At 43.6% G+C, this 26269-nt stretch overlaps 2 protein-coding genes across 7 annotated transcripts in view; both read right to left on the reverse strand.

The window, feature by feature from the left end:
- Positions 1-3604, reverse strand: part of LOC117010848 (ubiquitin-associated protein 2-like) — a 65363-nt gene extending 61759 nt beyond the window's left edge. For 3 of the 6 annotated variants that reach the window (XM_033085871.2, XM_033085876.2, XM_033085875.2), the window contains exon 1: positions 3504-3604. The gene's annotated coding sequence lies outside the window, so the exon portion shown is untranslated. Of the gene's footprint in view, positions 1-3334; positions 3399-3503 lie in introns of those variants that run through there. The other 3 variants (XM_033085872.2, XM_033085874.2, XM_033085873.2) reach the window with 3 other exon arrangements.
- An 8532-nt stretch (positions 3605-12136) lies between these two features.
- The window catches only part of DCAF12 (DDB1 and CUL4 associated factor 12), a 32287-nt gene continuing 18154 nt past the window's right edge, over positions 12137-26269 (reverse strand). Inside the window, exons 8-9 of the mRNA XM_033085520.2 lie at positions 22519-22703; positions 12137-21796 (exon numbers count right to left, since the gene is read on the reverse strand). Coding sequence (XP_032941411.1) covers positions 21638-21796; positions 22519-22703 — 344 coding nt within the window. The 3' untranslated portion in view covers positions 12137-21637. The remainder of the gene's footprint in view (positions 21797-22518; positions 22704-26269) is intronic.

The following is a 26269-nucleotide window of genomic DNA, read 5'->3' on the forward strand; positions in this document are numbered from 1 at the left end:
GACTGATTTAAGAAGCCTGGGAAGAGAGGGGGAAAAAGCTTGACAATTTTACCTTCAAAAGAAGCCACAATATTGTGCAGGTTCCACAAAGACAACTGGACAAAAAGAAAGAGAATTTCAATAGCATTCAGAATAGAAACAACCCCATCCAAGGGAGCTGCAGAAAGTTGTTAATGTAACCTATTTTACAGGTTTTACAATCTAAAGAGAAAAGTAAAACAATATGCTCAGCAAAATATTTATGATGTAGTAAAAGCAGGTTGAGCAAGCCATGAGATCCTAGGCATCAGCCCATACCACCTCTAAACTGCCTGTCTTTAGTCCCTGTTTACTCCTTGAAGAATTGAGCACTGGGGAGAGGAGGGCTGAGGGTACCACACCTGTGGAAGGAACAGCCTTGCAGGAGCCCCAGGCAGATGGGGAGTTCCAACAGACTCCCAGTGCAGATGGCCAAAATCAAAGAGTGTGGACTTTCATGTTAGAGCAAAACAGACAAACCCTTTGTACAGTTTTTGTAAAATATGAACCTGAAGTAATTGCAAAGAAGGTATTTCACAACCTTTCATCCCAGCTCTCAGTTTAATGAATGTAACCTGTTTAGGGAAGTTATATGAAAAACAGTGCAAGTCCAAACTACGCCTTCTCTGAAAATCACAGAGGACTCAATGGGCTACAAGTAAACAGATTGTATCAGAAATAAACCTAAAACTCACCAAAAGGTCTAGCAGAGTAACAACATTGCAGTGGGTATTAATTGTATTTCCTCTAGCAGCTTCCATTCAATAATTCTGAAGTCTAAAAGCACAATACAGTTTCTCTAATCTGTATTTCTCAAAGGGAACTAGTCACTTGGCTTCTCTTTCAGCAAGGTCGTACAAGGCATTGAACATGGGTCTTCAGAGTCCTGCCCATGTGCTTCAACCAAATAAGAAACAAAGATGAATAAAAAGATTCATAACAGATCCAAAGTTTTACTCCTAGTCTTTCATGAAGTACCTTAGAACAGGTACTAAATGTGACTGAAACTGAAAGTAAACATTACTACTAAGAGTAAGACTCTCAGTGCTGATTATCAATAGAGCACTAACAGTATACGACACATACACCTTCCAAGCACTGTTCATCAGCATGTTACTCTGCTATGACCAATATCAATAGGACAACACCAGCAACAAACAAAGTGCGCCAAAAAATGGCACTTTACAAGGAAATCATCACCTAAAATAAAATAAAAGTTTGTAGAAGAAATGTAGAGCATCAACAATCTACTTCTAGGTTCTAGAACTACAGCTTCAAAAAAAATGGAAGAGTCAAACAAAAAAAGCTAAAAACAACTTCTGGTAACAGATAAGATTATTTTGTTGGCTTTCCCCCTGTTTTCCTTAGATTTTTGTGGTGAGTCTGTAACTTCCACATCCTCTCAAACGATCAAACCCTTTTGCAAGTCATGGCACCAGGAGTTTTATGGAGGATGAACCAAAACAACTCAAACAGTCAAAATGTCAGAAACGTCACACTTTTTTTTTTACTATAGACAGTTTTCAAATCAACACACTGATAAAACTGCAACTAGAGCAAAGTGGAACAAAGCTTGTCCAATTTCCACTCCTCCCCACCTCCAAGATTACCAAGGTTATAAACACAGGCTGAGGTTATAAACACAGACGACAGTTCATTTTCAGGAGTCACAAAACATCATTTAATCCTGAAAAGTGATTTAGCCTTGCTTGCTTTCAAGTTACCTAGTGTAAGGTTAAAAATAAATTCTTTAAACAAGTTAGGTCAAATCACCACAGAGCGATTGGGTCCAGGTATAAATACTGAGTCAATCAGGTAGGCATCCAAACCCAGATTCCATCAGAGAATGTGATACAACCAAGGGAATTGCTAAAAGGGCCTGGTAAATATTAAAGAAGTAAAAGCCAAGAGGCTGAGTTGCTGCCATTTTTTGTGAAGTGCTCTGTTTCAATGGTAAGCACTGCTCCCCCTCCCTTCCCTCACATCCAGCTCCAATTTCTCTACTTGGAAAAAACCAGCTGCTCTCAGGCCAGGACAGCCCCTCCATTCCCCTTCCACAGCTTTCCTTCACACAGCTCCATAGCAAATCCCAAGTTTCTGCCCCACGAGACATCCCATTCCTCTGAACACACCGAGGATGCTCTGCACATCCACACTCCTGTGCTAACACACTTACAAGAGAAAAGCAAACCAGTCCACCCTGCTCCCAGGTGGCACCCAACAGCAGTGCAGACATTCCAGCACAAGCTTTTAAACCTATTCCACATCACAGAGTTCAGACCCTTGCCATTAGACTCAAACAAGTCCTTTCTACATCCAGCTTCTTGTAAAGGAATGCCTACCGGTTCACTTCCCTGTTGCAATTTTCTTCAGCAACCAGAGAAAACACAGAAGAGCTTTTTTTTGTTCTTTTTAAAGGCAACATAAGTCAGACCAATAGCAAAGCCCTGCCGTGACACCCAGTTCCAAGCAACCACATACAGCCGGTGGCAAGGCAGGACTAAGGTGGAGAACGTTAACAGAGGGAACGGTTCATTCATTGTCATGTCCTCAAATAACCCACTGTAGTCGCTGAGATGTCATTATCTGTAGCTGAGACCAGCCCCCCCGCCCCACTACCAGCGAGGGAATACCCGGGAAAGGGGTGTGCAACAACATGGAAGTAAAGCCCCGCGTTAAGTCACAGATCGATACTTCATCATCCACTTGTTCGCTTCTCGAGCTGCCACCTCCCCTCTGGCCTGACCCCCGCCGTCAGCCCCACTCTTCAACTGCGGGGTCCAGTTGGTCTCGCTTTCCTCACAACCCCCCGAGCCAGAGACACCAACCCGCCCGAGGAAAACCCTCGGTGTAGGAGACGAGCACCTCAAAGACGAGATGAGAACCCCACCTCCAAGGCGGACTCCCTCCCGCGGATGTCATGGGTGCAGAGAGAACCCACCTCTCCCGGGGCCAAGCGGGCCCTCCCTCCCCAGCCAGGTGGGCGCTGCCCGCACCCGCGGCCCTGCTGAGCGGGAGAGGAGGGGGGCGGAGTGGGGGGACGGCGATCTAGGCCAGGGCGAAGCTTCCCCGGGGCGGCCGCCACAGAAAGTAGGGCAAAGCCGCGTCCCCCCGCAACCCGTCGGCGGGTGGCCCGGGGCTGGGCGGCCCGGGTGGACACCGACCGACCCGCGGACCGAGGGACCGCCGGCCGGGACAAAGCGGGGCCGGGCCCGCGGGGCCTCGGGGGCGGCTGAGGAGGGGAGCGGCCGCGCGCGAGGACCGTTGGCCGGGGACGGGCCGAGGGGGCCCCGCGCGCCGCCCGCGCGCGCGGTACCTGCCCAGTGCGCTCACAAAGCGGCGGCGGCGCCCGCGACCGTCACGTGACCTCCCCTTCCTCCTCCTCCTCCTCCTCCTCCTCCACGCGCGCGCGGGGTCGTTTTTCCGCCCCACGCGACGTGACGCGACGCGGTCGCGCGCAGCCCCTCCCCGAGCCCCTCACGCACCGCCAGCGCGCGCCCATCCACCGGCGCCTTCTTCCGCCTCTGCTTCCCGCCCCCTCCCGGTGACCACGTGAGCAGCGCGCGCGAGGGGGGGAAACCCCGCCCCTTCCTTTCTCCTTCACGTGACTGCGGCCGCGCCCCTTCCTAGGCGCGCGCCGGGCGGGAGGAAGGGGCGGGAGCAGCGGAGCCCCGCCCACGGGCGCGTGAGGGCCGCGCTGAGGGACACCCCGCCCCCCGGGGCGCCCTGTGAGGGATCCTGTGAGGGACCCCGGTGAGGAACAGCCAGAGGGCCCCACTGGACGGGCCGGGGGAGTTACCCCACCAGTGATCTCCTGAGGGACCCCCTGAGAGACCCCATGAGAGCCCATGCGAGGATTCCTCTGAGGAACAGTATCGGGCACCGTGTGAGGGACACCGTGTGAGGGACACCCTGAGAACCCCCGTGAGAGATACCATGAAGGGGCCCCGTGAGGGACCCCTGTGGCTTAGGAACAGGGCATTTTGGAACCAATTCTGCACATACATTAATGTAAGCGTCTCCTCCTCTTGCGAGGCTGGACACCGTGAGACACCGTAGTGACATTAGAGAAATCCAGGACAGAAGATAGCTACACTGCAGGAGGAGATGGTCTAGTACAGCATGGTGGGGGTTAATGGCGACCCGGGAGGGGTTGGCACAGCAGAAGTGTGCTAGAGAACTTGGTGCAGCTTCTAGCAGCCTAAAATCGACGATGACGGGACGGATGGCAGGAAAGGATAGCCAATAATGCTTGACTCCCTGAGACAAGGAGTTGTGGGTTGTGAGTCAGGAGAGGGGAAAAAACCAAAAATGTTTCTTCCATTTAGTTTTTTTTCTTGCTGTGCGTTTTTTCCGTTGTGTACAGCACCTCTGGTTGCCCAGAATGCAGTGGTCCTTACCTTTTGGGTGTCATTGCAAGGCCTGGCATGTTCAAGCCAGGCTTACTTACCTTGTGTGGAAGTTGGTGCCGAGCAGCAGGGCTGATGAAGGTGATGTTCACACTGTTCAGCCCCTTGTTCCACCAGTGGTGGTGTCCCATGGTCCTTGACCTGTGCTGTGGTCCAATACTCTTTGCTGCTATTTGCTCGTCCTCTGTCCCTTGAGCCCATATTCTCCATGTAAGTAGAAAGGCTGTGAAGTTGATTTTACACTAAGCAATATCTGAAAATTAATCGGTGTTTTTCATGCTTCTGCCTTCTCTGCATAGAGTAGATAGATTTAACCAGTATGCATCCTTGACACTTACTGCATAGATGGACAGGAGCTACAACACATCCTACTGCTGAGGAGCTGCAAGATCTATCTGTTCCCATTTTTTCTCAGTAAAATAGAGGATCTTTTGAATAAATTGAATTTCAGACCGAAGAGTGCACAGGTATTGTTGATTTTCTTGATGCAGCTGTTGATACTCTGTTTTATTACTATTTCAGGGGAACAGTTAATTACAGCCGTAAACAAAGTTTCACAAGCTTTGTGACAAACATGTCTGCAGCTCCATAATCTATGTGGATTTAATCAATATTATTAACATTCTGCCACCATGGCTTGGCAATCGTTTCATAATCAAGATGGAAATTCAGTGTGCAGCGCAAAACAACAAAGGCTGAGAGCTCCTGGGATGCTATTGTCAGATGGTGCAGTGCCAGCTGGAATGTGTCTGAAAATCCCACAGAATGCAACCCAAGAGCATTTGGAATGGGAGAAAACTAAGCAGGGATACCAGGACCAAAGTGTTGTAGACTGTTTCTGCTGTACATGGAGCAAATATAAATGAGAAAATGGCATAGTGCACTGTCAAAACTTCCAGAGGAGAGCTAAAGGAATAAACTGGTGGAAGCTTGGGCACAAAGACCTTCACTTCAATATTGATCAGGAGGAATTTCTTCACTGAAAGGTAGTGAAGCATTTACATGAACTGCCCAGGGAAGTGGTAGACGTGTTGAAGAAATTACTGGATGTGATAATTAGTGCTCTGCTCTAATTGCTGAGCTGCTGATCAATCACAGGATGGAGTCACTCTCTGGTGTCTTTTCCAGACTATGTGATCCTGTGATTCAGTACATCAGACTTGAAGAGAAGACCCTGCACTAAACACTATGCAAGTTTGACCAGGCCTGGCAGGCAAAGTCTACCTACTGTCTGTGTCAGGATTCTCATCTGCTGTTTCAAGGATTTGCAATGTCTTCAGCTTTTCAGCCAGTAAATGACAGTCTGGTGCAGGTGCAAATCCAGATAGGCTATTTCAGCTTACTGAGGATTGGTATTCTCAGTCACTTTCTGCAGGTTTCTGAAAGAGACTGCAGTTCACATGCCACTGGCTGGACTCCACTGTTCTGGTGTTTGGCGTTCTCCTTGCCTATCACATTTGTGGCGGGGGGAAGACTGTTTTAAGAAGACTGTTCCTAGTTCAGGAGTCTGCTCTACTTCTGTGTTGCAGTAAAATCATATCTTCTTGACAAGCTCAGGCGGTACTATCTTGCTGTTGCTAATGTTTTCTCCCACTTTCCACACTACCAACCCTTGCCCCTCAGGGTCACTGGTCTGACTCAGCTGATGTTCAGAGCAATTTTTGCTATCTATTCTGAAGTTTTCATTTTCTTAGTGCCCTGTTTTTGCTTTTTTATATCACTTGGTCTAACAGAATATTTCTCTTAGCTGCAAACTGGTCTCGCAGCACTGATCCTCATGACACCTCTTCAACAGCACTACCTTTTTCCAAAATATGTTGCACTAGCCTCGGAGAGTAAGCATAATCCAGGTACTCAAGCTCTGCAAGGAAGAGGCTCAATATAAAGAAACCAATATTGACTTTCAGTTTTGAGTTGAGTTTGCAGGGAATCTGTGTAGAGGCCCGAAAGATAATGGGGCTAATCTCAAATTCTGATAGCGGGGTGGCTGTGGAGCCAGCCAAGGACTGTTGATACTAGCAGCCAGGGATTGTTAGCAATAACACACTGGGAGATTGCACAGAATGTGGCTGGAGAAGGGGTCTCATGGAGATAAAGCAGCACATATCTGGGACAAACATCTTTATTGTGGCTCCTGGAGATAAGCACAACACAATCCAGCACATATGTAGGAATGAGGTCAAGAAGCTGGCATGGGCTGTGGAAGGTTATGGAGACCACCAAATACTCTGAAGCCTCCAACCCGTTTCCACAATAACTAAATTATACAGAAAGGGAGAAATTTACCTCCAGCGCAAGGAAACTCATCTATAAAAAGATACCCCCACAAAGCCCAGGAGTGTGTGCACCCCAGGACCCTGCACACCCCATGAGCTGCATCAGCAATGGAGCCAGGACTGCTGATTGCTCTTTCTTTCTTTCTTTGTCCCTTCCCTTCTCCTCCTCTTTAATATATCTCTCTCTTTTTTTCTTTTTCCTTTGACCTTCCTCCTTGATCCTAAACCCACTACCATGTGCTTATAGGAGGCCAGAGTCTAACATAAGAGTTTCCATGCAGAGTATGTACGTAATTTACTAATACAACTTTTTAAGATTTTGGGGGCCCTCTGACTTTTGTTGTTTCTTTTGTCCACGAGCATCTGCAAATCCTAGGTGCTCCCTTCTCCTGAAGGGTGGGATGCCACAATATGATATTCTCCCTAAGTATAGTGGAACTATTCAAAATTTTGGTGGCAAAGTGGAGTTCTCTGAAGAGAACTGTTGCAAGGATTTGATAATGAGAGATGTTGTCTTTGGGCATATCTGGAGTTGCTGCTGCATTTAGATGTGGGGTGAAACTTGTGGGGATGCTGCTAAGAAATGGGATCTAATGTGTTAGATTGTGCTGTTATGCCTGCACAAGCAGAACTTCTGCAACAATTGTACTTGAAAGGGTTGCCATTTACATTATGGAAGCCTTTCTGCTAGAAACACCATTCACGATGGGCAGGGAATATAATGATGTCATTGCATTCAGCCTTCATAAAGCCCAGACCATTAAAATTCCTAACATCCATGGGCTGCGTTAGTCCATCATGTCACAGCATCATCCTTGGAATTTGTGTTGGGCTGCTTGATCATTCTTTAGAGTCAGTATCTGCCATGAGACTACCCTCTTCCCCAGGTGGTCCCTGAAGATCTTGGTCCAAGTTTTCTTACCTTGTAGTTTGACTGCATGAAAAAGGTGATGCATTTTCATGTGACCAGAATCTGAAATTTTTCTGCACAACCACCTTAACCCTACTGTTATTTTCCATTCTTTCAACCTTTTAAAGAAAACTTTTTATCTGAATTTGTGTTTATTTCTAGATTGTTGAGACAGTTCCACATGTCTGAGCCTGCTATTGGTCTGACAGAACCTTGCTTGAGCACCTACTTGGGAAGGATGCTGGCAGGGGTTAACCTATGTAGTGCATGCTCTTCTAATGGGAGTGCTGAGTTTGTTCTGTCATATTCTCTGATTTCATTCTCTGATGTGCCTACCCACTGTTACCTCTACCAGCCAAACTGTTTATAAGAATTAAAAAGGCTGTAGTTAAACAGACTTTTGTTTCCATACAACACTGTTGTTTGGCATTAGCTGTGTATCTAGCCTTGAATTTTCTATTTAGTCCTTTATCAGTTTTCCATTATTTTGTCTGTGACATCAGAGAAAGTAGTCTGCTGATGCCTGGTCACTTTGTCCCCTGCTCTCACAATGTCATGCTTTCTGCCTCTTAAAATTCCCTAAGATTAAATCATGTCCAAGAAGCCAGAAGTTTCCTTGGCCAACTCTTAAAGAACTTGGTGGAGCAGAGTTGCAGTAGATGATCACTGAAGTCTTTTAAACACCCTTGCACAGTGTTGCACATTGCCTCTTGCAGCAATTACAGACCATCTGTCTTTATCAGTTGTATTTTAACAAGCCTAGTGGAATCCCAACCCTCCCTTATTCCAGGTGATATAAAGGTTCCTGTAATGAATGGGAACAAACTACTAGTGTTTTAAAGTGGAAGCTGGATTTGTACCATTTGCTGTTTTCCCCCAAACTTCATCTTAGGATAAAGTACAAGCATTTTTATCCTGTGATACATTTTAGGAGAATGTTTTGAATAGCATGTCCAAGGATATTTGCCAACTCTGCTAAATGTCAGCCATCTGTTTTCAGTTTTAAGATGGCTCTTTGTAGATGCAGCAACTGGCGATGGCAAGAACAAAGCAGCGAGCCTGGGAGACCCCAGGGAACTGCAGACTGATGAGCCTCCACCCAGCCCTGCCAAGATGATAGTACTGAAAGCATCAAACACTGAGGACAAGAAGGTGACTGGCAGTAGTCAGTTTGGATTTACACTGGGGAAGTCAGTCGGGCTGACCTGGTTACCCTCTGTGATGAAACAACTGCCTTGATAAATGAGGGGAGAGGAGAGGGATGTTGCTCAGTTTGAGCAAAGCTTTCAGTGGTGCTTGGTAAAAGAATATCATACACAAACTGATGGACTACAGATTAGGTTTAGAGACAGAGAATCAGACGGAGAACTGCAGAGCTGCTACGTTCAAGAGGTTGTGATGACTGGCACAAAGTCCAGCTTGAGTCTCGTTGCTGTGTTGTGACCTTGGTCCCAGGACAAATACACATTCAAGCTCCAGATGTTTCCCTTCTCTTTAAGCAACATGTTGAGCAGCCCAGAGCACAGGACTAAAAACTTTCCACAAACCCAAATAAACTCCAAGTGTAACAGCAACAGCCTGTAAGGTAACGGGGACAATAGGATTTGTTTTGAGTCAAAGCGTATTTATACTGGTAAAAAGCTGAAGTTTGCTTTCTGCGATTAACAGGAAAATGCTCCTATAAATACACATGGCAAGTCATCATGACTCCTAGAATTTATTTCCAGGAAGGATAAACGTCTACATGAAGTGGTTTTATCAGGCGGCAAGATCATAAGTTGTTACAGCTTAATAGTGTTTTGCTGTCATCCTCACTGGCTGGCTGCAGTGTGGTGTCCAGCAGCCCTCAGCAGCAGTACACAGGCTGCCCCCATAGCACATGAGGAAGTGAATCCTGTTGTCTTAGTACTGACCAACCTTTCCTCACCCTTATGGCTCCAAGGCCTTTCTTAGGACTCAGATACATGGAGAAATTATCCAAAATTGCTTCCTAGGTGAACACTTGCCTAGAACACTGCCATTATTTGGGGTGGAGTTTTACAGCAATAGTGTCACTCTGTCTCCCCAAAGACAACCTTTAGTCACATTTTTTCCAGTTGTCTAGAATTTGTAGAATTTCTGTTTTATAGTTCAGTCTGTGTGCTTCACATGCTGTGGGTTTGTAGTGAGAGAGGCAACGCCCAGGACAGGAAAATGTTTGACATGAGGAAAAAAAACAAAAGGCAGCCATTACAAGGGTTACAGATCTTTCTGCCTACACTTCAGCATCCCTGGAACATGACCCTCACTCTGTTTATGTCTTTGCACAAATCGTTCAAGCAATGTCTAGCTGACCTTTTGATTGCAGCTCTGCACTTGAGGCCTGTTGCTTCTCTCTCACCTCTCACAGTACACTTCAGTAAGGAGGAAAGAGTAAGACCCTCTGTGCAGGACAGTATTTATTTAGCTCCCAAAAGTCATGCTGGCCATGTGGTCTTTTGAGCCTTGTAGGGCGCTGAAGCGCTCCTGACATTTGTTCTTCCAGAGGAGGCTTGAGACGGACTGAGGAAGTTGGGAGACAAAGCACAGAGATTCTTGTTTTCTAATACACTATGATCTTTCTCACTTTCAGTCTCTTAAAAATGGGCCACCTTTTGCCCAAAAAGCATTTCAAGCTCTATGTCCATGCTCTATGGATCTCTTTATTTATTAATTCATTTACTGGACCTTGAAAGCACTTTGTGTTTGAAAGACTATCCTTAAGTTTCATTCAGAAACAGACGAGTACAGCTATGACTAGGCAGAACTAACTGAACAGTGTGAAATTATTCCAAGTCCTCTCCTAGTTTGGCTTCCTCCTTGAGCAACAGCAGTACCACCAGCTGGCAAGAGCTGAGGCCCCAAGTCACAGAGGTCAGAAACAAAATACACCCAAGAAGGGAAGTGATGACAGCCAAGGAAACCTGCAGCAGCTGGGCTGGAGCTGGAGGCAGGCAGCAGATTGAGTGTTGAAAGGGGTAATGTCAACTGCCACATGTTTGTGGCCTACAGTGAAGGCAGAGTTGGTAACACCACAGACCAGCTGCAGGCTCCAGGCCAGGGAGTGCAGTGGATCTCATTTTGGTTCCACAGGAATGACAATTGCCATACATGCACAAGCCAAACAGGGCCAGTGAGAAAGCAGCAAGGCAACCTAGACTGTTCTGCAGAAGGAATGAAGACTCTGGCCCTGAAACAGTTAAAAATCCCTTTCCCCAGAAATGGTGAGCTGCTTTACATAAGGGGAAGAAGCTGATTTATCTGCACTGTGAGTGTGAAAACAAGGGGACCTGCAAGACAGGTGACAGGACAAAATAAATGAATGCTAAAATTAGCTGCTTGGGGACAATTTAGACTTTTTATTGCTGAGATTTCAGCTGGACATGCATGCAAGAGGAGTTCAATTAATACCTACAGCTTTGGAATTGGTGAGCTCATTTTTGGTCCTGTAAGTCAGCTGACAGGCTCCACACCATTTGAATGCTATAATCAATGGAGCATCTGAGGAAGGTAGGGAGTTAGTAACCCTGGTTGCCAGAGCCCCCTCTAATTCATCATTTTCTGTATGTCTCCAGGGTCAGGGCCTTCAATTTTCCTTTACATCTCTCAGTTTGGTTAGAAAGCTCAGTGGAAAGACAGTGTTAGTGTTCCTATGTCTTTTAAAATTCTGCCCTTCCAGCATTCATAAGCATCAGTAATGCCTAGAGGGAGCAGAGATGGTGCAGCTGGAGACATGGTCTCCCATCTAGCTTAAAAACCTTTACTTAAAAAGCTTCAGTCTGTCCATGATCATAGAAACTAGCCTCTCAGGATGAGGCCAAGGGTGAAGACAGGGAGGCAGAAGCTGATTTTAGGCACAGGATTTTAATCTCCAGCATAAAACTTAGACCTTAGTCATGCCTTGTCTGAAAAAATAACTTCCCACTTACAGGCAGTGAAATAGAACAGCTGTGTGAAGGCCTCACTCTCCTACACAGTGAAAATATGTGGAAGTGCTACAGATGCAGTTTTGGGATGCAAGATCTCCCTAAAAACTGTAGTCCTATACCTGAATGTCCAGCTACACTTACTTGTGCTGTTCAACACTTCTAAGAGGCAGGTCCTTCTTAGAAAAATAAGATGGTTGAAAAGAAACTCTTGCCTCTGAGCAAATGAGGTTATCAGATGATGAGAATAGGGAGGAGATGCTTTGAAGTGTAACAGTCCCAACTCTGCCCACAGATAAATGTCCTATGGAGGTAATGAGTATTACTTACAGTTGTACAGAGAACCAGGACTGATGCTTAAGCCATGAAAAAACAAAAATAACCTGAGATTCTGCTCTCAGGTTATCAATTCACTCACTGGTAAAGGAAAAAGAACAGTTAACTTTGTTTTCATTGAATCAGTCATGTCCACACAGAGGCTGGACTATTGCAGTAAGAAACCCAACTTGTTTTAAACTTCCCTGGATTTACTTGCAATGGGATATTAGCAAATAAGGGAAAATACCAGCCAAGCCAACACACTATACAAATACATTTTATTTAGAGATACCCATAGTAAGATGCACAAATACTTTTTGTTCACCAATTTTCAGATCACACGACTTCAAGTAGTGGAATAAAAACAAACTGCAGTTAATTACAATTATCTATGTAACAGGGCAGTAGTAAAAGATTCATTTGTCAGACTACAGCATGGTTAACGATACTCAGATGAGAATGTACAGGTCTAGGTATTTTAAAAGTGCATGGAGCATTGCCACATACACTAACATGCTTCTTCGAAGAGCAACATCTTTCTGGCATGTAAACACAGTAACCCGGTTATGCAAGAGGGAAGATAGGCTCATAATTTGATCTGGAAATGTATCTACTGAAAGTTTTCCTCCAAACAGCAAATTATTTGTGACTGACACATGGAAACCAATTTGTAAAAATCAGTTACATTGTCCATGTAGTCAAGCAACACAAACATGACCCAAAATTTAAAATTATCAGTTCCAGTCTATGCCTTCACAGCTTTTACAGAGTTTTCTTCAAAACAGTCTGGAATACTTAATTGCATTTAACAAGCTGGTGGAAGAGCTGTAATCTGAGCTCCACACTCTTGCATCCACAAAAAGTTCTTCCACAAAAGAAATCTCAATCTTCAATTCATTTTTTTTAAACAAAAAAGCATGTTCCACCTGCAAGGACATCAACTGGCTCATGTATTGCTTGGTTTATTTTTAAATTCCCTTGTAAATTGAGGGAAATGTAGGAAGCTGCACTGGTCTGAGAGAATAGCTGCATTGGTTTAAGGTTATAGTTAAAATACACGTAACCTGGATTCTTTTCTCTAGGGTCTCTCTCAAACCAAGGAAATTCATTATGTTCCACTACTCAGTGCAGTCCCCATTTTGTTTTTAAATAGGGATAGGGCTGAATAGTGCTTGGGAAAGACCAACAAGAACTGTTGTGTGGGTGATTATACATAAGAGAGCAAGAAACACATTAAATCAGTCTTCAGGTAATCCTCCATTGCAAACGAGAGCAACAGAGACTGACTTTGCATTATAGTTGAGAGGCACATTTTGCATTGATGGACAGAAAATCCCGGTTTACATTGCAACTTTCTGTGGCCTAAAGCACCACCTAACTTCCTGTTCAAACAATTTAAAAAAAACAACCAAAAACCCCTTTAATTACTGTTTTTATACTTAAAATTCATAAGCTGATTCTTCACCTGTTCTACTCAGAGACACCTTTCTACTTGTGTATATGCAGTTGTTTTCCTCCTTGTTTGTCTAAGAGATCCTTGTTTCTGTGCACCTTTAGAGAAGACAAATGATTCTGATGCCTCAGGATGGGCCCCTGTACTATGTTCAGGAGTTGAGAAAGTCAGAATAAATACCAGAATAAAAACAAGGAAAAGCCACTGAATTGCAATAACCAGCAGTATGGGAATCAACTCCATGGAACAGGAGTGACTTTGGAGCAAACCTTTTTGGACTGAAAGGGTTATGGCAGTCCAGGAAGATACCTAGAGCTAAGCAAAATTAATAAGGACACTGTGAGCAAGGTCTGAGTTCAGCAAACCAATGCCTAAGCCATTGTAGAAGTTTCTAAGTGTAGTGGGGCTTTAACAGGCGCCCCCAGGCTTTGCAGGATTTGGTGCCTGAACTAGTACACCATGAGAGAACAGGGAACTTGCTCAAGTCCCAGGCAGCAGTGAGACAAGTTGTGAGTGAGGCTGGGACAAGAGACTGAGACTGGAGACAGCAAACAAGAGAGACAAAGCCCACCAGAAGTTAGTTACCCAGTTCTTTCCGTAACAGCCCCAGTATCATATCTACAATGTGAAAGAAGCCCAGAGCAACCAGCTGAAGCTGTAAATCACAGCTGGCCTGTTACCATCCCTGCACTGTCAACAGCAAGCCAAGTGGAGGACAACACAGACAAGGCTCTTTCACTCCTTCATGCCTGCACAAAGCATGTGGAGGGGCCTGGTGGCAGCTGGGAAGTCACACTAGTCCATACAGTCAGTCACTCATGAAAACGGAGAGAAATGCACTGGTAACCTTGAATGTTAAGGGGAAGACTGAGTGACCACTGGGGAAACTGTATTACCTCGTGCCATTCTTGACATCTCATCTGGGGAGGGATGACCACCAGTTTCAAAAGCTCTGGGAGCAACTAATTTGCAGTGATCTAAGGCATGATGGCACAAATCCTCAAGGCCTACCCTTCAAACATTCCATTGCCAGCTCACCTCTGAGCATAGCCATTGTCATTCTTGCTGGACACAGTACATCAGAATAACTCTTCTGAGAGAAGATTATTGTTATTGTTTTGCTCATATCCCTATTCTTTTATAATTCCACCCCCTGAAAAAATAAATCTCTGGAGGAAGCCTTTACATGAGTCAGCAACTCACTTTCCTGGTATTGCCCTGAATTAAACCTTTAGTCAAGATTTTGAGTAGCAGTTGAAGATGCCAGTTCTCTGGCTAAACCATTACAGACCAGTTTGACAAATACACTGGGTGAAGGCACAGGGCACCTCCACTTCCTGATCTGCTGATAGACCTCACCGAATTTAAAGGAACTTTTAAATTAGCACGAAGCAAAAAGAACTCCACACTAAGTCTGCACTGCGGTACAGAGAAAACAGATAGCACAAAAGACACAGAAAAGGCCTTAGAGCTCTGAGACCATGTATTAATGTCAATACATTGATGACTAATCATGCTGATTCTAAATACAAAGGTAGCCTCATGGATCAACAGAATGCAGTACTGTAATTCACTTAAATATGCATAAGCACATCCATAGAAGGCCACAGCAAGTGAAGATATATATGTTCCTGTTTTCATGCCCTTATGAGACATAATGTATCAATTCTACTGTCTGCATAAGAGTTAGAAACTCAGCCCAAATTCCAGATGTAAGTTTGAGGTTTGTAAACAAATGTATCTTTAGAAAACTAAGCCAAATGTAATGTCTTTGTATTGAAAAAAAACAGCAAAAAACCTAAACCTTTTCAGAGAGGAGAAACAATTTGCAAGGTAACAGAACACTGAGCCCCATGTGCAGACAGGCTGGTTTCACATATTATCTGCAGTTTCCCACTGTTTCATTTGCAAGCTGGATCAATAAATTGGAACAGGTTTATCTTACAGTTAAAAAAGTGCACTGTAATATATGAAGAGAGCTGTTACTACTAGTTCAGGATTCAGCGCTGTTTCTGATACAGCTCATGACAAAAACAAGCTGAGAAAGCCTCTATTAGATGGGTAGATTTGGAGGAGTTGTTAACAAACATCAGACCCTGGATTCAGGAAAAAAGCCATCAAATATCAGCAAGTCCTGATTATTTTTTTCCCCTTTGGGTCTTATTAAAAATATTTGGGCAAAAACATAAAAAACAGTTCACTGTAGGACATCCTACCTTCAGGCAACAAGTTATGATCACTGCACATTTTAAAACATCTTGTGTATTTTGTGCATTTTATGCACTACAGGTAGTGGGGAGATCCAGCATTTATGCACACATGAACACAAAAGCAAGCACTGACAGATGTCACTGGCAAGACTGATTCCAAGACCAACCAGCGCATTGATTTGTCTACACCACATCCTAACACAAATGGAACAAGTCACAAGTAACAGTACAAATCTGTTGCAATTTCAACACATACATCTTAGAAAAAGACAATGCATGTACCCAGCCCTAAGACAGTGACAAGTTTGAGATAACTTTATAAAGATCAAGGTACCAGAAGAGGAAGGCACATTAACCTCTGGTTGGTCCATTTCGGTACTATTTGGATGAGTCATAGTGATTTATACCCTGAGACTGTGGGAGGCCTTGAAAATGAAAAGAGACCAGGTGAATGGGCAAATAAAAAGTACAAGTTTAATGAGATTGTAAGATTCAGCACCTGAATTTTCCCTTTTAGTAAGGGAATCTAGAAAAGCCATTCCTAAGAAAACACTGTATTGACTCCTGAATTTTTTGTCCTGAAGGCAAAAGAATCAATTCAAAAGAATTGTGGACTAAAGGCATTGCACTGTGTTGCAAGGGGTTTTATATACCCTCTCAGTTTCAGTACAGCAACCACAATTTGTATACAATTAAGTGTTGGTGGTTTTTTGGGTACAGAAACAGTCACACAGCCCACATTTTCCCAACCCAGCCAACCCCAGCCCTCCATTTTAAATCTGTGTGCACTTTCTTAGACCATACTGCTCCCTAGCAGGATACTAGTGGGAAAGGCTGTTAGGATATGGGAAGATTGCTTTCTGCAAGAGCATTCTTTTAATTAGCCAAGTACCACATGGTTTTCATGAAAAAACCCAACATCACAAGCAAAAAGATATTTCTTAATTTTATCATTACAAAATAGCACAGAGAATCAGGAATGTCAAACATAGATATACTTGATCTCTCAAAGATATTTCTGATTAGGCATTTACATATCCCCTCTAGTTTTTAAATTTAAGAGCCATACCAAACACTCTTTCCCTTTTACTGTTTCTCTGGTGTTCCTTGCCCATCCTCAACACACAAGGTGCTCATGTACAGGAACAAAGGAGAGCACCTCACAGAAGACATGGCTGTGTTCTCTTTTACACTCTCTCTTGTCCTGGGATGTCTGCTTCAGAATTTCAAATAAGTTACACTCAAAAATACATTTTAAGTTGAGGTCACACCATGGGCTCAGACTGCGGGGTGGCCTGCAGGGTGCACAGGGATTTTCACTTGGCTTTAAGTTAAAAAGTTTGTGCCTGGTAGCTCAGGAGTCCCTGACTCAGCATGGGCTGGCCAAAGGATCAGCTCCACCTGCATGACACACATCTCTGCAACAGAGTTCCTTAGGAACAAGCTGTAGCCCAGGTCCAGTAATTCAGTCATAGCAGCAATGGCAAAAGCAGCTAAGTAAGACAATATCAGACACCTTGGAAAAGTGTGTTTATTGAAAATAAGGGCAACTGACCATTAAAAACAGACCTCCCACCTGGTTGTTGAAAGATGCTGCTGCTTTCCCACATGCAATAACTGACAGCCCATCTGTCCTTGGTTTCTTGCAAACAAAGCAAACAAGTGACCCCGTGAAGGGTCTAGGTAAGCCTGCTTTGTTTCACACCTGCACCAGGTAAGGCACAGCTGTTCAAAAGGCCTGTAAATGCCTCTCAGCAAAGCACCACTTGACGTAACTGGATCAAAAATGTGATCTGTTAACTTTGCAGCTGCAAGCTATAGACAAAGCAAGCGCTCAGGTGAAGAAATAGGATGAAATTCTGGAAGAGAATGATCTTAATCCTCTAGATGCAAAAAACTGACAAAGACCTAAAATGGAGGCAGCAAATATAAACCCCTTAATGCAATTCAGGAGTTCCTCTCATGAAGAGTCACAAGAGTCACCCACAATTTGAGTGTAACTTTTGTGAACAGACCAAGTCCAGCAAGATCACTGGACACTCTTGCAATGATCTTAAAAATGGATCTGTGAGGAGAATGAACAACTGAGATTAGGAACATAAACCTCCTATCAACTATTCTTTGGTAATTTACTCACCTCAAACTAACACCAGTAAACTGATGAGGGAATCAAACAAATGGACCTGCTTCTTTACTGCAATCCCAGAAAGCACCAGAGGAGAGCACTAGCAAGTCTTCCTAAAGGACTTGACTGTACAAGGGAGAAACATGAGGGAATTACAGGAGTAAGGTGTTTAGTGAAGAGAGTGAACACAACTCTTATTACTGTGCTCAAGCCTACACTGCAAAGTAGCTTCTGATTCCTCAGGAACATCCCATGACTTAACATCCAGTTGTTACTGAGGAGTTGCTATCCAGTATTTACAAGCTAGGTATTACCAAACCCAAAACCAAGTCGCTAGTTTGATTACCTGTCATGAATACTGAAAATATTATCCCCAAAATACCCACATTAACATGGTAGTTTACTGAAAAGATCTGAGCAGTAAAATTAACTGCTTTCTAAACTCACTGGTAGCACAGAAGATGCCACATGACTGAGAAGTCAATAGCAGCCAGTCTGAAGGCATGTTATGCTGAAAGTTCTCTCCTTCAAGGGAGATACACCGGAGTATGTTCCCTAGAACAGACTGCTACTGTGTAATCTTATCAGTCAAACATGTACAAGGGCAACTGCCCAGTTCAATAGTCTGAGCCAGCCTACAACTTCTACCCAGTCAAAATAAAGCAAATTGAAGGTCTTGAGCAGATTAACAAAATGCCAGCAAGCCTGTTCCTGCTCAGCAGAAGTCACCTCTGCAAGGACAATATTGCTACAGCAAAGACTGGTATGATTTGGGTTACAAGAGGCAACCTCAAACAAACCATTCTAGCAGGAAAGACCAAGGGTGGGAAATCTTGAAGAAACAGTGGAAAAGGTAAGATGGTCTGAAATTATGCATGTCATTGGGTCTCAGCAGCACAGAGCAAGCTGTTCAAGAAGCTACTAAAGTGCAGTCGCCAGACTGAGCCCATTCCATTGCATGGATGTATCTTTTGAACAGCAAGGTACTCACCTCACCTCTCTGCAGAGCCTGGAGGCTCCCTGCTCTGCAGCCATTCCTGCACTTGGATGGAAAACCCACGCATTTCTAACCATGATCCTGAATTTTAGTAGATATCTAACTCAACAGGGCAAGGAAATCAAAGTCAAGAAAAATTCAATTTTTCTCCTATTACTTTTCTTTGGACAATTGGCATATCGCCATCAATTTTCTGTGCCTCAGTTTCTAACAGTGACTGGAACAAAAGTCATGTATGACCAACCACAGAAATATTCTGAAACTTATTATCTGTATCCCTATAAGCATTTAAAACCACTGAAACTAGCTAAAAATTATCTAGCCCAAATTTTTTGTGTGCTTGCCGCACTATCTGTTTTGGTTCCTAGTTTTTTGTGGGATTTTCATGCAGCAACAAAGATGGCCCTTGCTATGAGAAGTTAATTTTTGCAAGAAAGCATCCTGAAAGCAGAATACACAAAAGCATGTAAGACTTGAGGAATTTTACATTATTGTCCAGATTCATCTGAGAATTGTGCAGAGCCTTCTATGAAGAAAAAAAAGGAGGAAAAGGGCACTCACATTGCCAGGTTTTAGGGGCACATATTGAGGTACATGTGGAGATCACAGTCAGCAGGGAGGGACAATTTCCAGTGGTGGCTCTTCAGTAACCTAGAGACTGCAGAAAAATCAGCCTCTGTGTTTGAATGCTATATACATATTCTTTTTTTTCTCCTACTATGGCCTAAAATATGCTTCAATTAATAGATCAACATCAGGGCTAGAATTTCCACACCAAGAGTCTCCCTTTGGCACTGCTGACGTCAAATACCCAGCTATTACCTGTTGCTTCAGCAGAACTGGAGGACACTAAGGTAGACTAAAGTCTCTAGCTTCTTTAAAAAAATAAAGCTAAAAACTTCAAATCAAACCCAATATAAAAAAACCCAAAAAACCAAACAAGCCAAAGCAGAACATGTTCCTAGTGACAGAATGCTCTTATACAGTAGCTGTAGAAATACAAATCCTGCCATTCTTCTCCAAGACTTGGTTTTTTTCTCATATACTTCCAATTTTCTATGCACTAAAATAACCAAATCAGGTATACCATGGTATATGATTTTACCTTTTCAGAGAAAAGCCTGTCTAGCCATATACCTAGTACCTTGAACTGATGCAGTTTAAGCAGCCAGGCAACAGTGGGAAGTACCTATGAAACACTGGAAGATGATCTGCTTGTGAAGCACCTGTGCTAATGTTCAGTGCTAATTTAATTTCTGGGACAGGTGCACACCTGGGAGAGAGTTCTTCTCTTGCCAGGATTTCCATTCCAATGACAGGGACCTGCTCTCCTTGTAGGGTTTCCATCCAGGTCTCCATACCAGCTGGAACTTAAGCCTTATGCTAACTGCTTGGTGTTACTGATGAAGCTACTGTGTATCAAGGTGAGAGAGACTGCAAAGACACGTGCAGATTAGATCTGAACTGTGGGCAGGAACTGCAGTGGTGATCTCTCACAGAGATGGGAGAACAGAGCAAATCCCAGCCTTGTCTTTCCTCTCAGTTTCAACCAACTGCCTATTTGGCACCAACACTGTGAGGTACAGGTGCACTTTGCTCCACCAGTGTCAGAGGAAAGGCATTAATTCCAGGACAGAGGCATCACTAACAAGCTGAGAGTTTGGTGCCTGCCAAAAGGAGGAAGTATTGCATTTTAGCTGAGTATTGGGTAAGACCATCACCTTGGGAGGCACACACTTCACAGCTCGACCTGAAGTGCAATGGACCTGTTCTCCAGTCCCAGGTGAAGTTGGAGGGAGTGAGTGCAGAAGGCAGCAGGGGGTTCTGGAAAAGCCTGAGCCTCTCCTACAGCATATGCTAGCACAAAGTGAGGGAACACCAAGCTACCCTCCTTCAGAGAAAGCTTCTTGCTTGCATTAGTAAAGTCTGAGATGCACCCTTTAATCTTGGAGAAGAAAAATAGTTTATTTATTCCATTGGCTTATTTGAGCAGATGCCCAACCAGAATAGCAAGAAGGGGAAAAATTTCCACAACCTGGGATAAAAAGGGTCCTAGGTTTTATGAAGTTTATGAAGAGCTTACATATATAAGCTACCCTAACAGCATACCTAGAAACCATATTTCATCTGGAGAACAGACAGATTTAATTTTTTTTTAATAACTAGCCCCCATTTCCTCTCAGCATCTCTGCAGCCCTCAATGTAATGTCATCCTGCAACAGCCACGCTGCAGAACAGCATATACAAACTCCAGTTGTGCAAGCTGATACCTGGGATGGGCAGTGAAGAAACAGATGATTTTTTGCTCCTAGCACTGCTGAAAACTACCATTCAAACACAAATGAACTTTTAAAAATTCCTGCACTTTGGATTTGATGGGCAATTATCCCTAGGGAATCCATCCCTGGGCTCCAGTGAGTACAGCTTAAAATTACCATATCCCTCTACATATAAACAGTGTCATTAGACTTGTACTTTTAAAAAATACGATCAACCCAGGCCAGGGCGAGGCTCTGCAGATAAAGTAGTAGCTTATCTCTTATAAATATTTTTAATAATTTTTAATTACAAGTAGTCCTCATTCCAGGTAATGTAACTGACACAAAGTACCTGCACACATGCAGCCCCAAGACTTTCACAGAAAGTTCAGGAGCAACCACTCTGTAAGAAAGAAATCCTACCTCACAGCAAAGTAGAGGAGGGGGCACATGGCCAAGACAGCCTTAATGGAGGGAAGAGTCATTTGGAGTAAATACAATAAAAAAGGACTTCAAAACCCCTCCAGATAAAGGATCAAGGAAGTTAAAGCAAAAAACTAGTTTAAAAAGATGTACAAAACTGTTGAAGACCAACAGAAAACTCTGCCAAAAAATAACTTGTGTTTAAATCAGGATCAATGGCATCACACAATTTTGTTGTTAAAAAAAGGAAAAGTGGAAATCTGTGTCAAGATCAGCATCAGAATGAAGAGTTATCATTAGCTCCAGAGACCAGCATAATTCCCGTGGAGTCCTGATGGAAGAGGGCCTCCTGCCACAAAGAGTTTCGTTCCAGACGAGTCGTAGCAGTGGGTGTAAACAGCATTTGGGAAGTAATTTATGTCAGAAAAATAATTCCTCCAGGTTTCATCATGGTTCTGTTAAAAGAAAGTTGAGATCATTATTGTTGCCAAACCCAAAACCCTGTTTCACAAAAGCAGAAGGTAGCTTCTAGAGCCCAAAAAGGGGTATTTTCTCTTAACAATCCTGAAGCTTCATATAGGTCAACTAAAAGATAACCTGAGTTGTCCTGAAGCTTTTTCTAAGAACATTCAGGCCAAGCATTGGAACAGGGAGGTGAGGGGACATTGCACTGATACAAAAGGTAATGGAGCTAAGTTAAACAAAGCCATTAACTGTTACATGATAGCATACAGGAAACCAAACTCAAGTGCCTGCCATGGCATTACCTCAGGAAGCCACGGTTTCTAAAATTGCACACAATTAAATTTAAACTCTCCTGCTTTCAGTACTGCATTAGATTATCATAGCTTTAAAGAAAGACAATTTATTTTCTGTCTGAAAACTAGAAGTCAGATTACATTTGAAAATATAAAGATAGAAAACCTAGTTCATTTATGAATCAGTGCACAAGAACTGTATTCACTACATCTTACACTCAAGCAAATAATCTTCAGTACCCTTTCATAGTTTTTGTAGAAAGCAATTCTGCAGCACTTCTTGGTCTACATTATTAGTTATTGGTTACATGAATATTGTTTGACTGAGACACATTTCACACAATTGGCTCAAGCTCTATGGCACTCCTGCATAATGGGTCTCCTTCTCCCCACCTCTATCACAGCTACAAACTACTTACCAGCCAGCCTTTCCCAGTTGTCAACTTCAAAATTTCACTTCCTCCTAATTTCTGCTTCTGTCCGTAGCAAACACGGGGGGACTTTTCTTCCAGGAACCTCTGGGCTCTGATATCATAAAACAACAAGGACCCTTGCCCTGTCCCCACAGTGATGATGTGCTCGTAGAAGCTCACTGAGCGGATACCTATCAAACAGAGAATGGACAGACAGCGCAGTAAGGAAGAGGGGATGCTTTGGCTCTGCAGTGCTGTTACTTCATGCCTAGTATTACCTACTAGTATTCTCCACAACACACAAAGTTTTCCCACAGCTACAGAGCAGTGCAGACAAATCCCACTGATGTTACTGAAACAGCAGTTTTGATTACATGACTGCCCTACTCCTTGAGACCATCAACTACATCAATGGTAAGAAGCTTCATCCTCACCAGCCCTCAGGTCTGCCAGATAAGCCATTTAGGGTCCAGACTATTTTTGTTCTGTCTGCCACAAGCCTGTAAGTGAACACATTAAGAGGAGGTACATGGCAGCAGACAGAGGGAAGAACATCAGGCTGTTTTCCTCCATGAGCTCACACCCTCTCTAACTACCTGCCAACTTGCAGTAAGTGACTGTCTGAGAAAACTAAGTCCCAGTTGCCACTAAGTGCACTGTGCTGATCAACAGGACAGCTGTAAACAAGTGTAACCATAGTCACCAATCACTTTGCTGCTAAGATAGCTTCAGAACTATTAATGAGCCTGATTTGTCTCCACTCAAATATTCGCAAACAAGCACACCTTATTTTTAATAGTTGGCATTTTTAGCACTTTAGCCAGGAAAGAAAACAGAATAAGACTCCTGCCATCTAAACAACACCATGTTCCACCAGTATGTGGGAAGGTACAGTTCAAACTAAACATGTTAGCACAATTCAGTAATCCCATTACATTGAATAGAAGAGTACACTTTGTTTTCACAAAATCTAAATTTGAAGTCTCAGCTAATCAATGATCCCTTGGAACTAATCTTGGGGAGATTCTGTATGTAAGAATTTGCAATCTGCAAAACATACTGTCATTTCATCTCCATTTATTGTGCAAATACTGTTCTGTGTAACCACTCTACTACAAACAACTCTTCCACGCAGGTTAAACTCCACCACAGCTGTACGTCTCCTTTGTTCATGACAGGATGCCAGATTATAAACCCTAGGGCTTTTTAGACCCTCTTTAAAGTACCACTGAATTAAAGCCTAAACAAGCATTCAAACAGGAGAGGAAACAAGCGAGTTACACCAGCTACATTCGCGTGCCAAGTGTTGTCACCATACCAAGCAGGGCTGAATGTCACAGAACTTGTATCATCCTGGAATATTCCCAGCAGCACATGTGACAGCAGGCAGCCAGGAGCTGCAGATGCAACCAGGGAGTTTCCCCTTCCCCTCTGCATAAAGTCCTAATAAGAATCATGTCCTCATCCTTCTGCCTCTGCCACTGGGTGTGACATGCACAGCCATCAGCATTTGTGACACGCACTTAGAACAAGGCAAGGCCACATTGTCCTGCTCCAGATATGGGGTGCAGTCTTGACTGCAGGCTTAATGGGCAGGAAACCACTGTGCAAGTCTCTCTACTGAAGCAGATTATGAGATTCATATGAGAGTCTCTGCTTTAGTTCAGAGGGCTACAAATGCACTTGATACAGCAGAAGACCTTCCCCCCACCTCTGTCATACAGATCTGGCTCTGGCAAAGACACACAGAAAGCTTTAAGCCCTCTGCAGTCAGCAAGAGCGGTCACTTGGATAAAAGGAGAAAGGCACAAGAGTGAACCTTCTCTTATTTTTGCTCCAGAAGTGCTCTTCACAAGCCACTCAGGAAAACCCTTACTTCACACAAACAGGTGATGGAGTATCAAGGCAGATATTAAATCTATTAATAAAAAGCTAAAAAATGCAGAACAACTGAGGATCTTTCTCTAACCAAAGAAATTAACTGAAGGAATCCATGATGTACCCACTAATAAGAAGGATATTTAGAACAGGCTTTCAAAAACAGCATTTCAAATTGTCTCCTAGGGTACTGAAGTACCTCAGATTAATCATTCCCATCAAGATAAAAGTACAGCCTGTGCCTAGAAGCAATCACAATAAGTTCTATACTTCCAACCCCTCTACCCCTGTGCACCTTATTTAGGTAAGTATATTGAGCCCCACTTCCATGATGAAGGAAGGGTCTACAGATCTGAGATGGAAATGAAGATGCACTGGCATGTCCTACACAAGAAGTCACAGTCTATGCCATACAAGCTCTGCTTGCTGCCTTCGGGACATGAAGAGAAGGGCACACAACATGGCTCTGCAGGCCAGTTCATGCAGAGAGAGGAGTTGCTCTTGGGAATCAAGAACTACCGTCCAAGGCATGCACTTCCCTGTACAGCTGCTAAGAAAAGCAACACTTACAAGATATATGTACTAAAAAGCTTTCACTGCCTTCCTGTGTAAACAGGGTTACAGCAGAGGAAAGCCAGCCCCAGCTCCAGCCTTACTGAGCCACCACCTTTCTCTGACCTGCTTTTGTGTACAACACAAATAAACTGAAGTTAGTATAGATGTACCACATTCAGCAAGTGCACTTGGAAACCTAAAGCACATTCAGGTAGCACTGAAAAGCACTTGAAATCAGATTTTAATTCACAGATCAATAAAGACCGTGTTTTCTAGAGGTACTGCACCACTCCAAGTCCCAGGGAGATCAAGAGAAACTGGAAACATACAGTATCTTGGGAATTACTGTTATTTATGTGCCTCTACCACTGAACCAAATAAAAGGAAGCACCTACTCTGCAGAAGAAAAACAGCCCTGTAAAAAGTCTTTCTCCAGACATGAACTGGAGAAATCCCTCGAAGTACTCCTTACACACATTATCCCCCAATATGGATAATCACATATTGAGGCAGAAGGTTTTCAGCCACCAACCACCCCTGGGCACCACACTGAAGTGTCTAAGGCAGGACCTGGACAGAATCCTCACTGATAGCAAGTGAGGACAAATGGTCCTGCAGATAAGATGTTCAGGTGACTTCTGACATTATAGATATTTCTCCCATATCTGAAAACAGCAGACCCTGACACTGATCAAGACACCACTGCTCAGTAACTGCATAAATAAAAGTTTCCTAATATTTGCCAACATACGTCCTCCTCTGATAACCTTCCTGATGAAGAGATGGAAGCTCAGAGACAAGCTAAGTAAGGACTGCAACTTACTGGTCTGTGATTAATACGGCACTGTGCCTTCTCATGCTGATAATAGAAGATATGGAGAGAACTTTATGGAACCATGTACTCTGCAAGCCCTCAGGCCTGGCCCTGGTATATCGTCAACTGGACCATACCATACTACATCCATATGGGAAAAAGAAATTGCACTCAAATCCCGTAGAAAATCAGAAGTCTCAGTCATAGCTTTAAAATTACAAAGCAAGCTTTCCTTCACAGCACAGACTCCCAATAAGGTAGCACACAGCAGATAACATGCCTTTTTCTCTAACTGATAGAGAAAAATGCAAGAATAGTATGAATAGTGGTAAAAAGACTACACTTGCTTTGAGAAGACAAAAAATAGAGCAAGATCCAGTAAAAAATGTACAGTGGTAAAATACACACTTTGAAAGTTCATTAACACTTGGATAGTTTACAATTGTGTTACTCTTTAAGGCAGTGATGTTGCCCTTCATTAGATTTCAGAGCTGGTCACATTTGTTTTGT

The sequence above is a fragment of the Catharus ustulatus genome, chromosome Z (genome assembly GCF_009819885.2).
Source record: "Catharus ustulatus isolate bCatUst1 chromosome Z, bCatUst1.pri.v2, whole genome shotgun sequence".
NCBI lineage: Eukaryota > Metazoa > Chordata > Aves > Passeriformes > Turdidae > Catharus > Catharus ustulatus.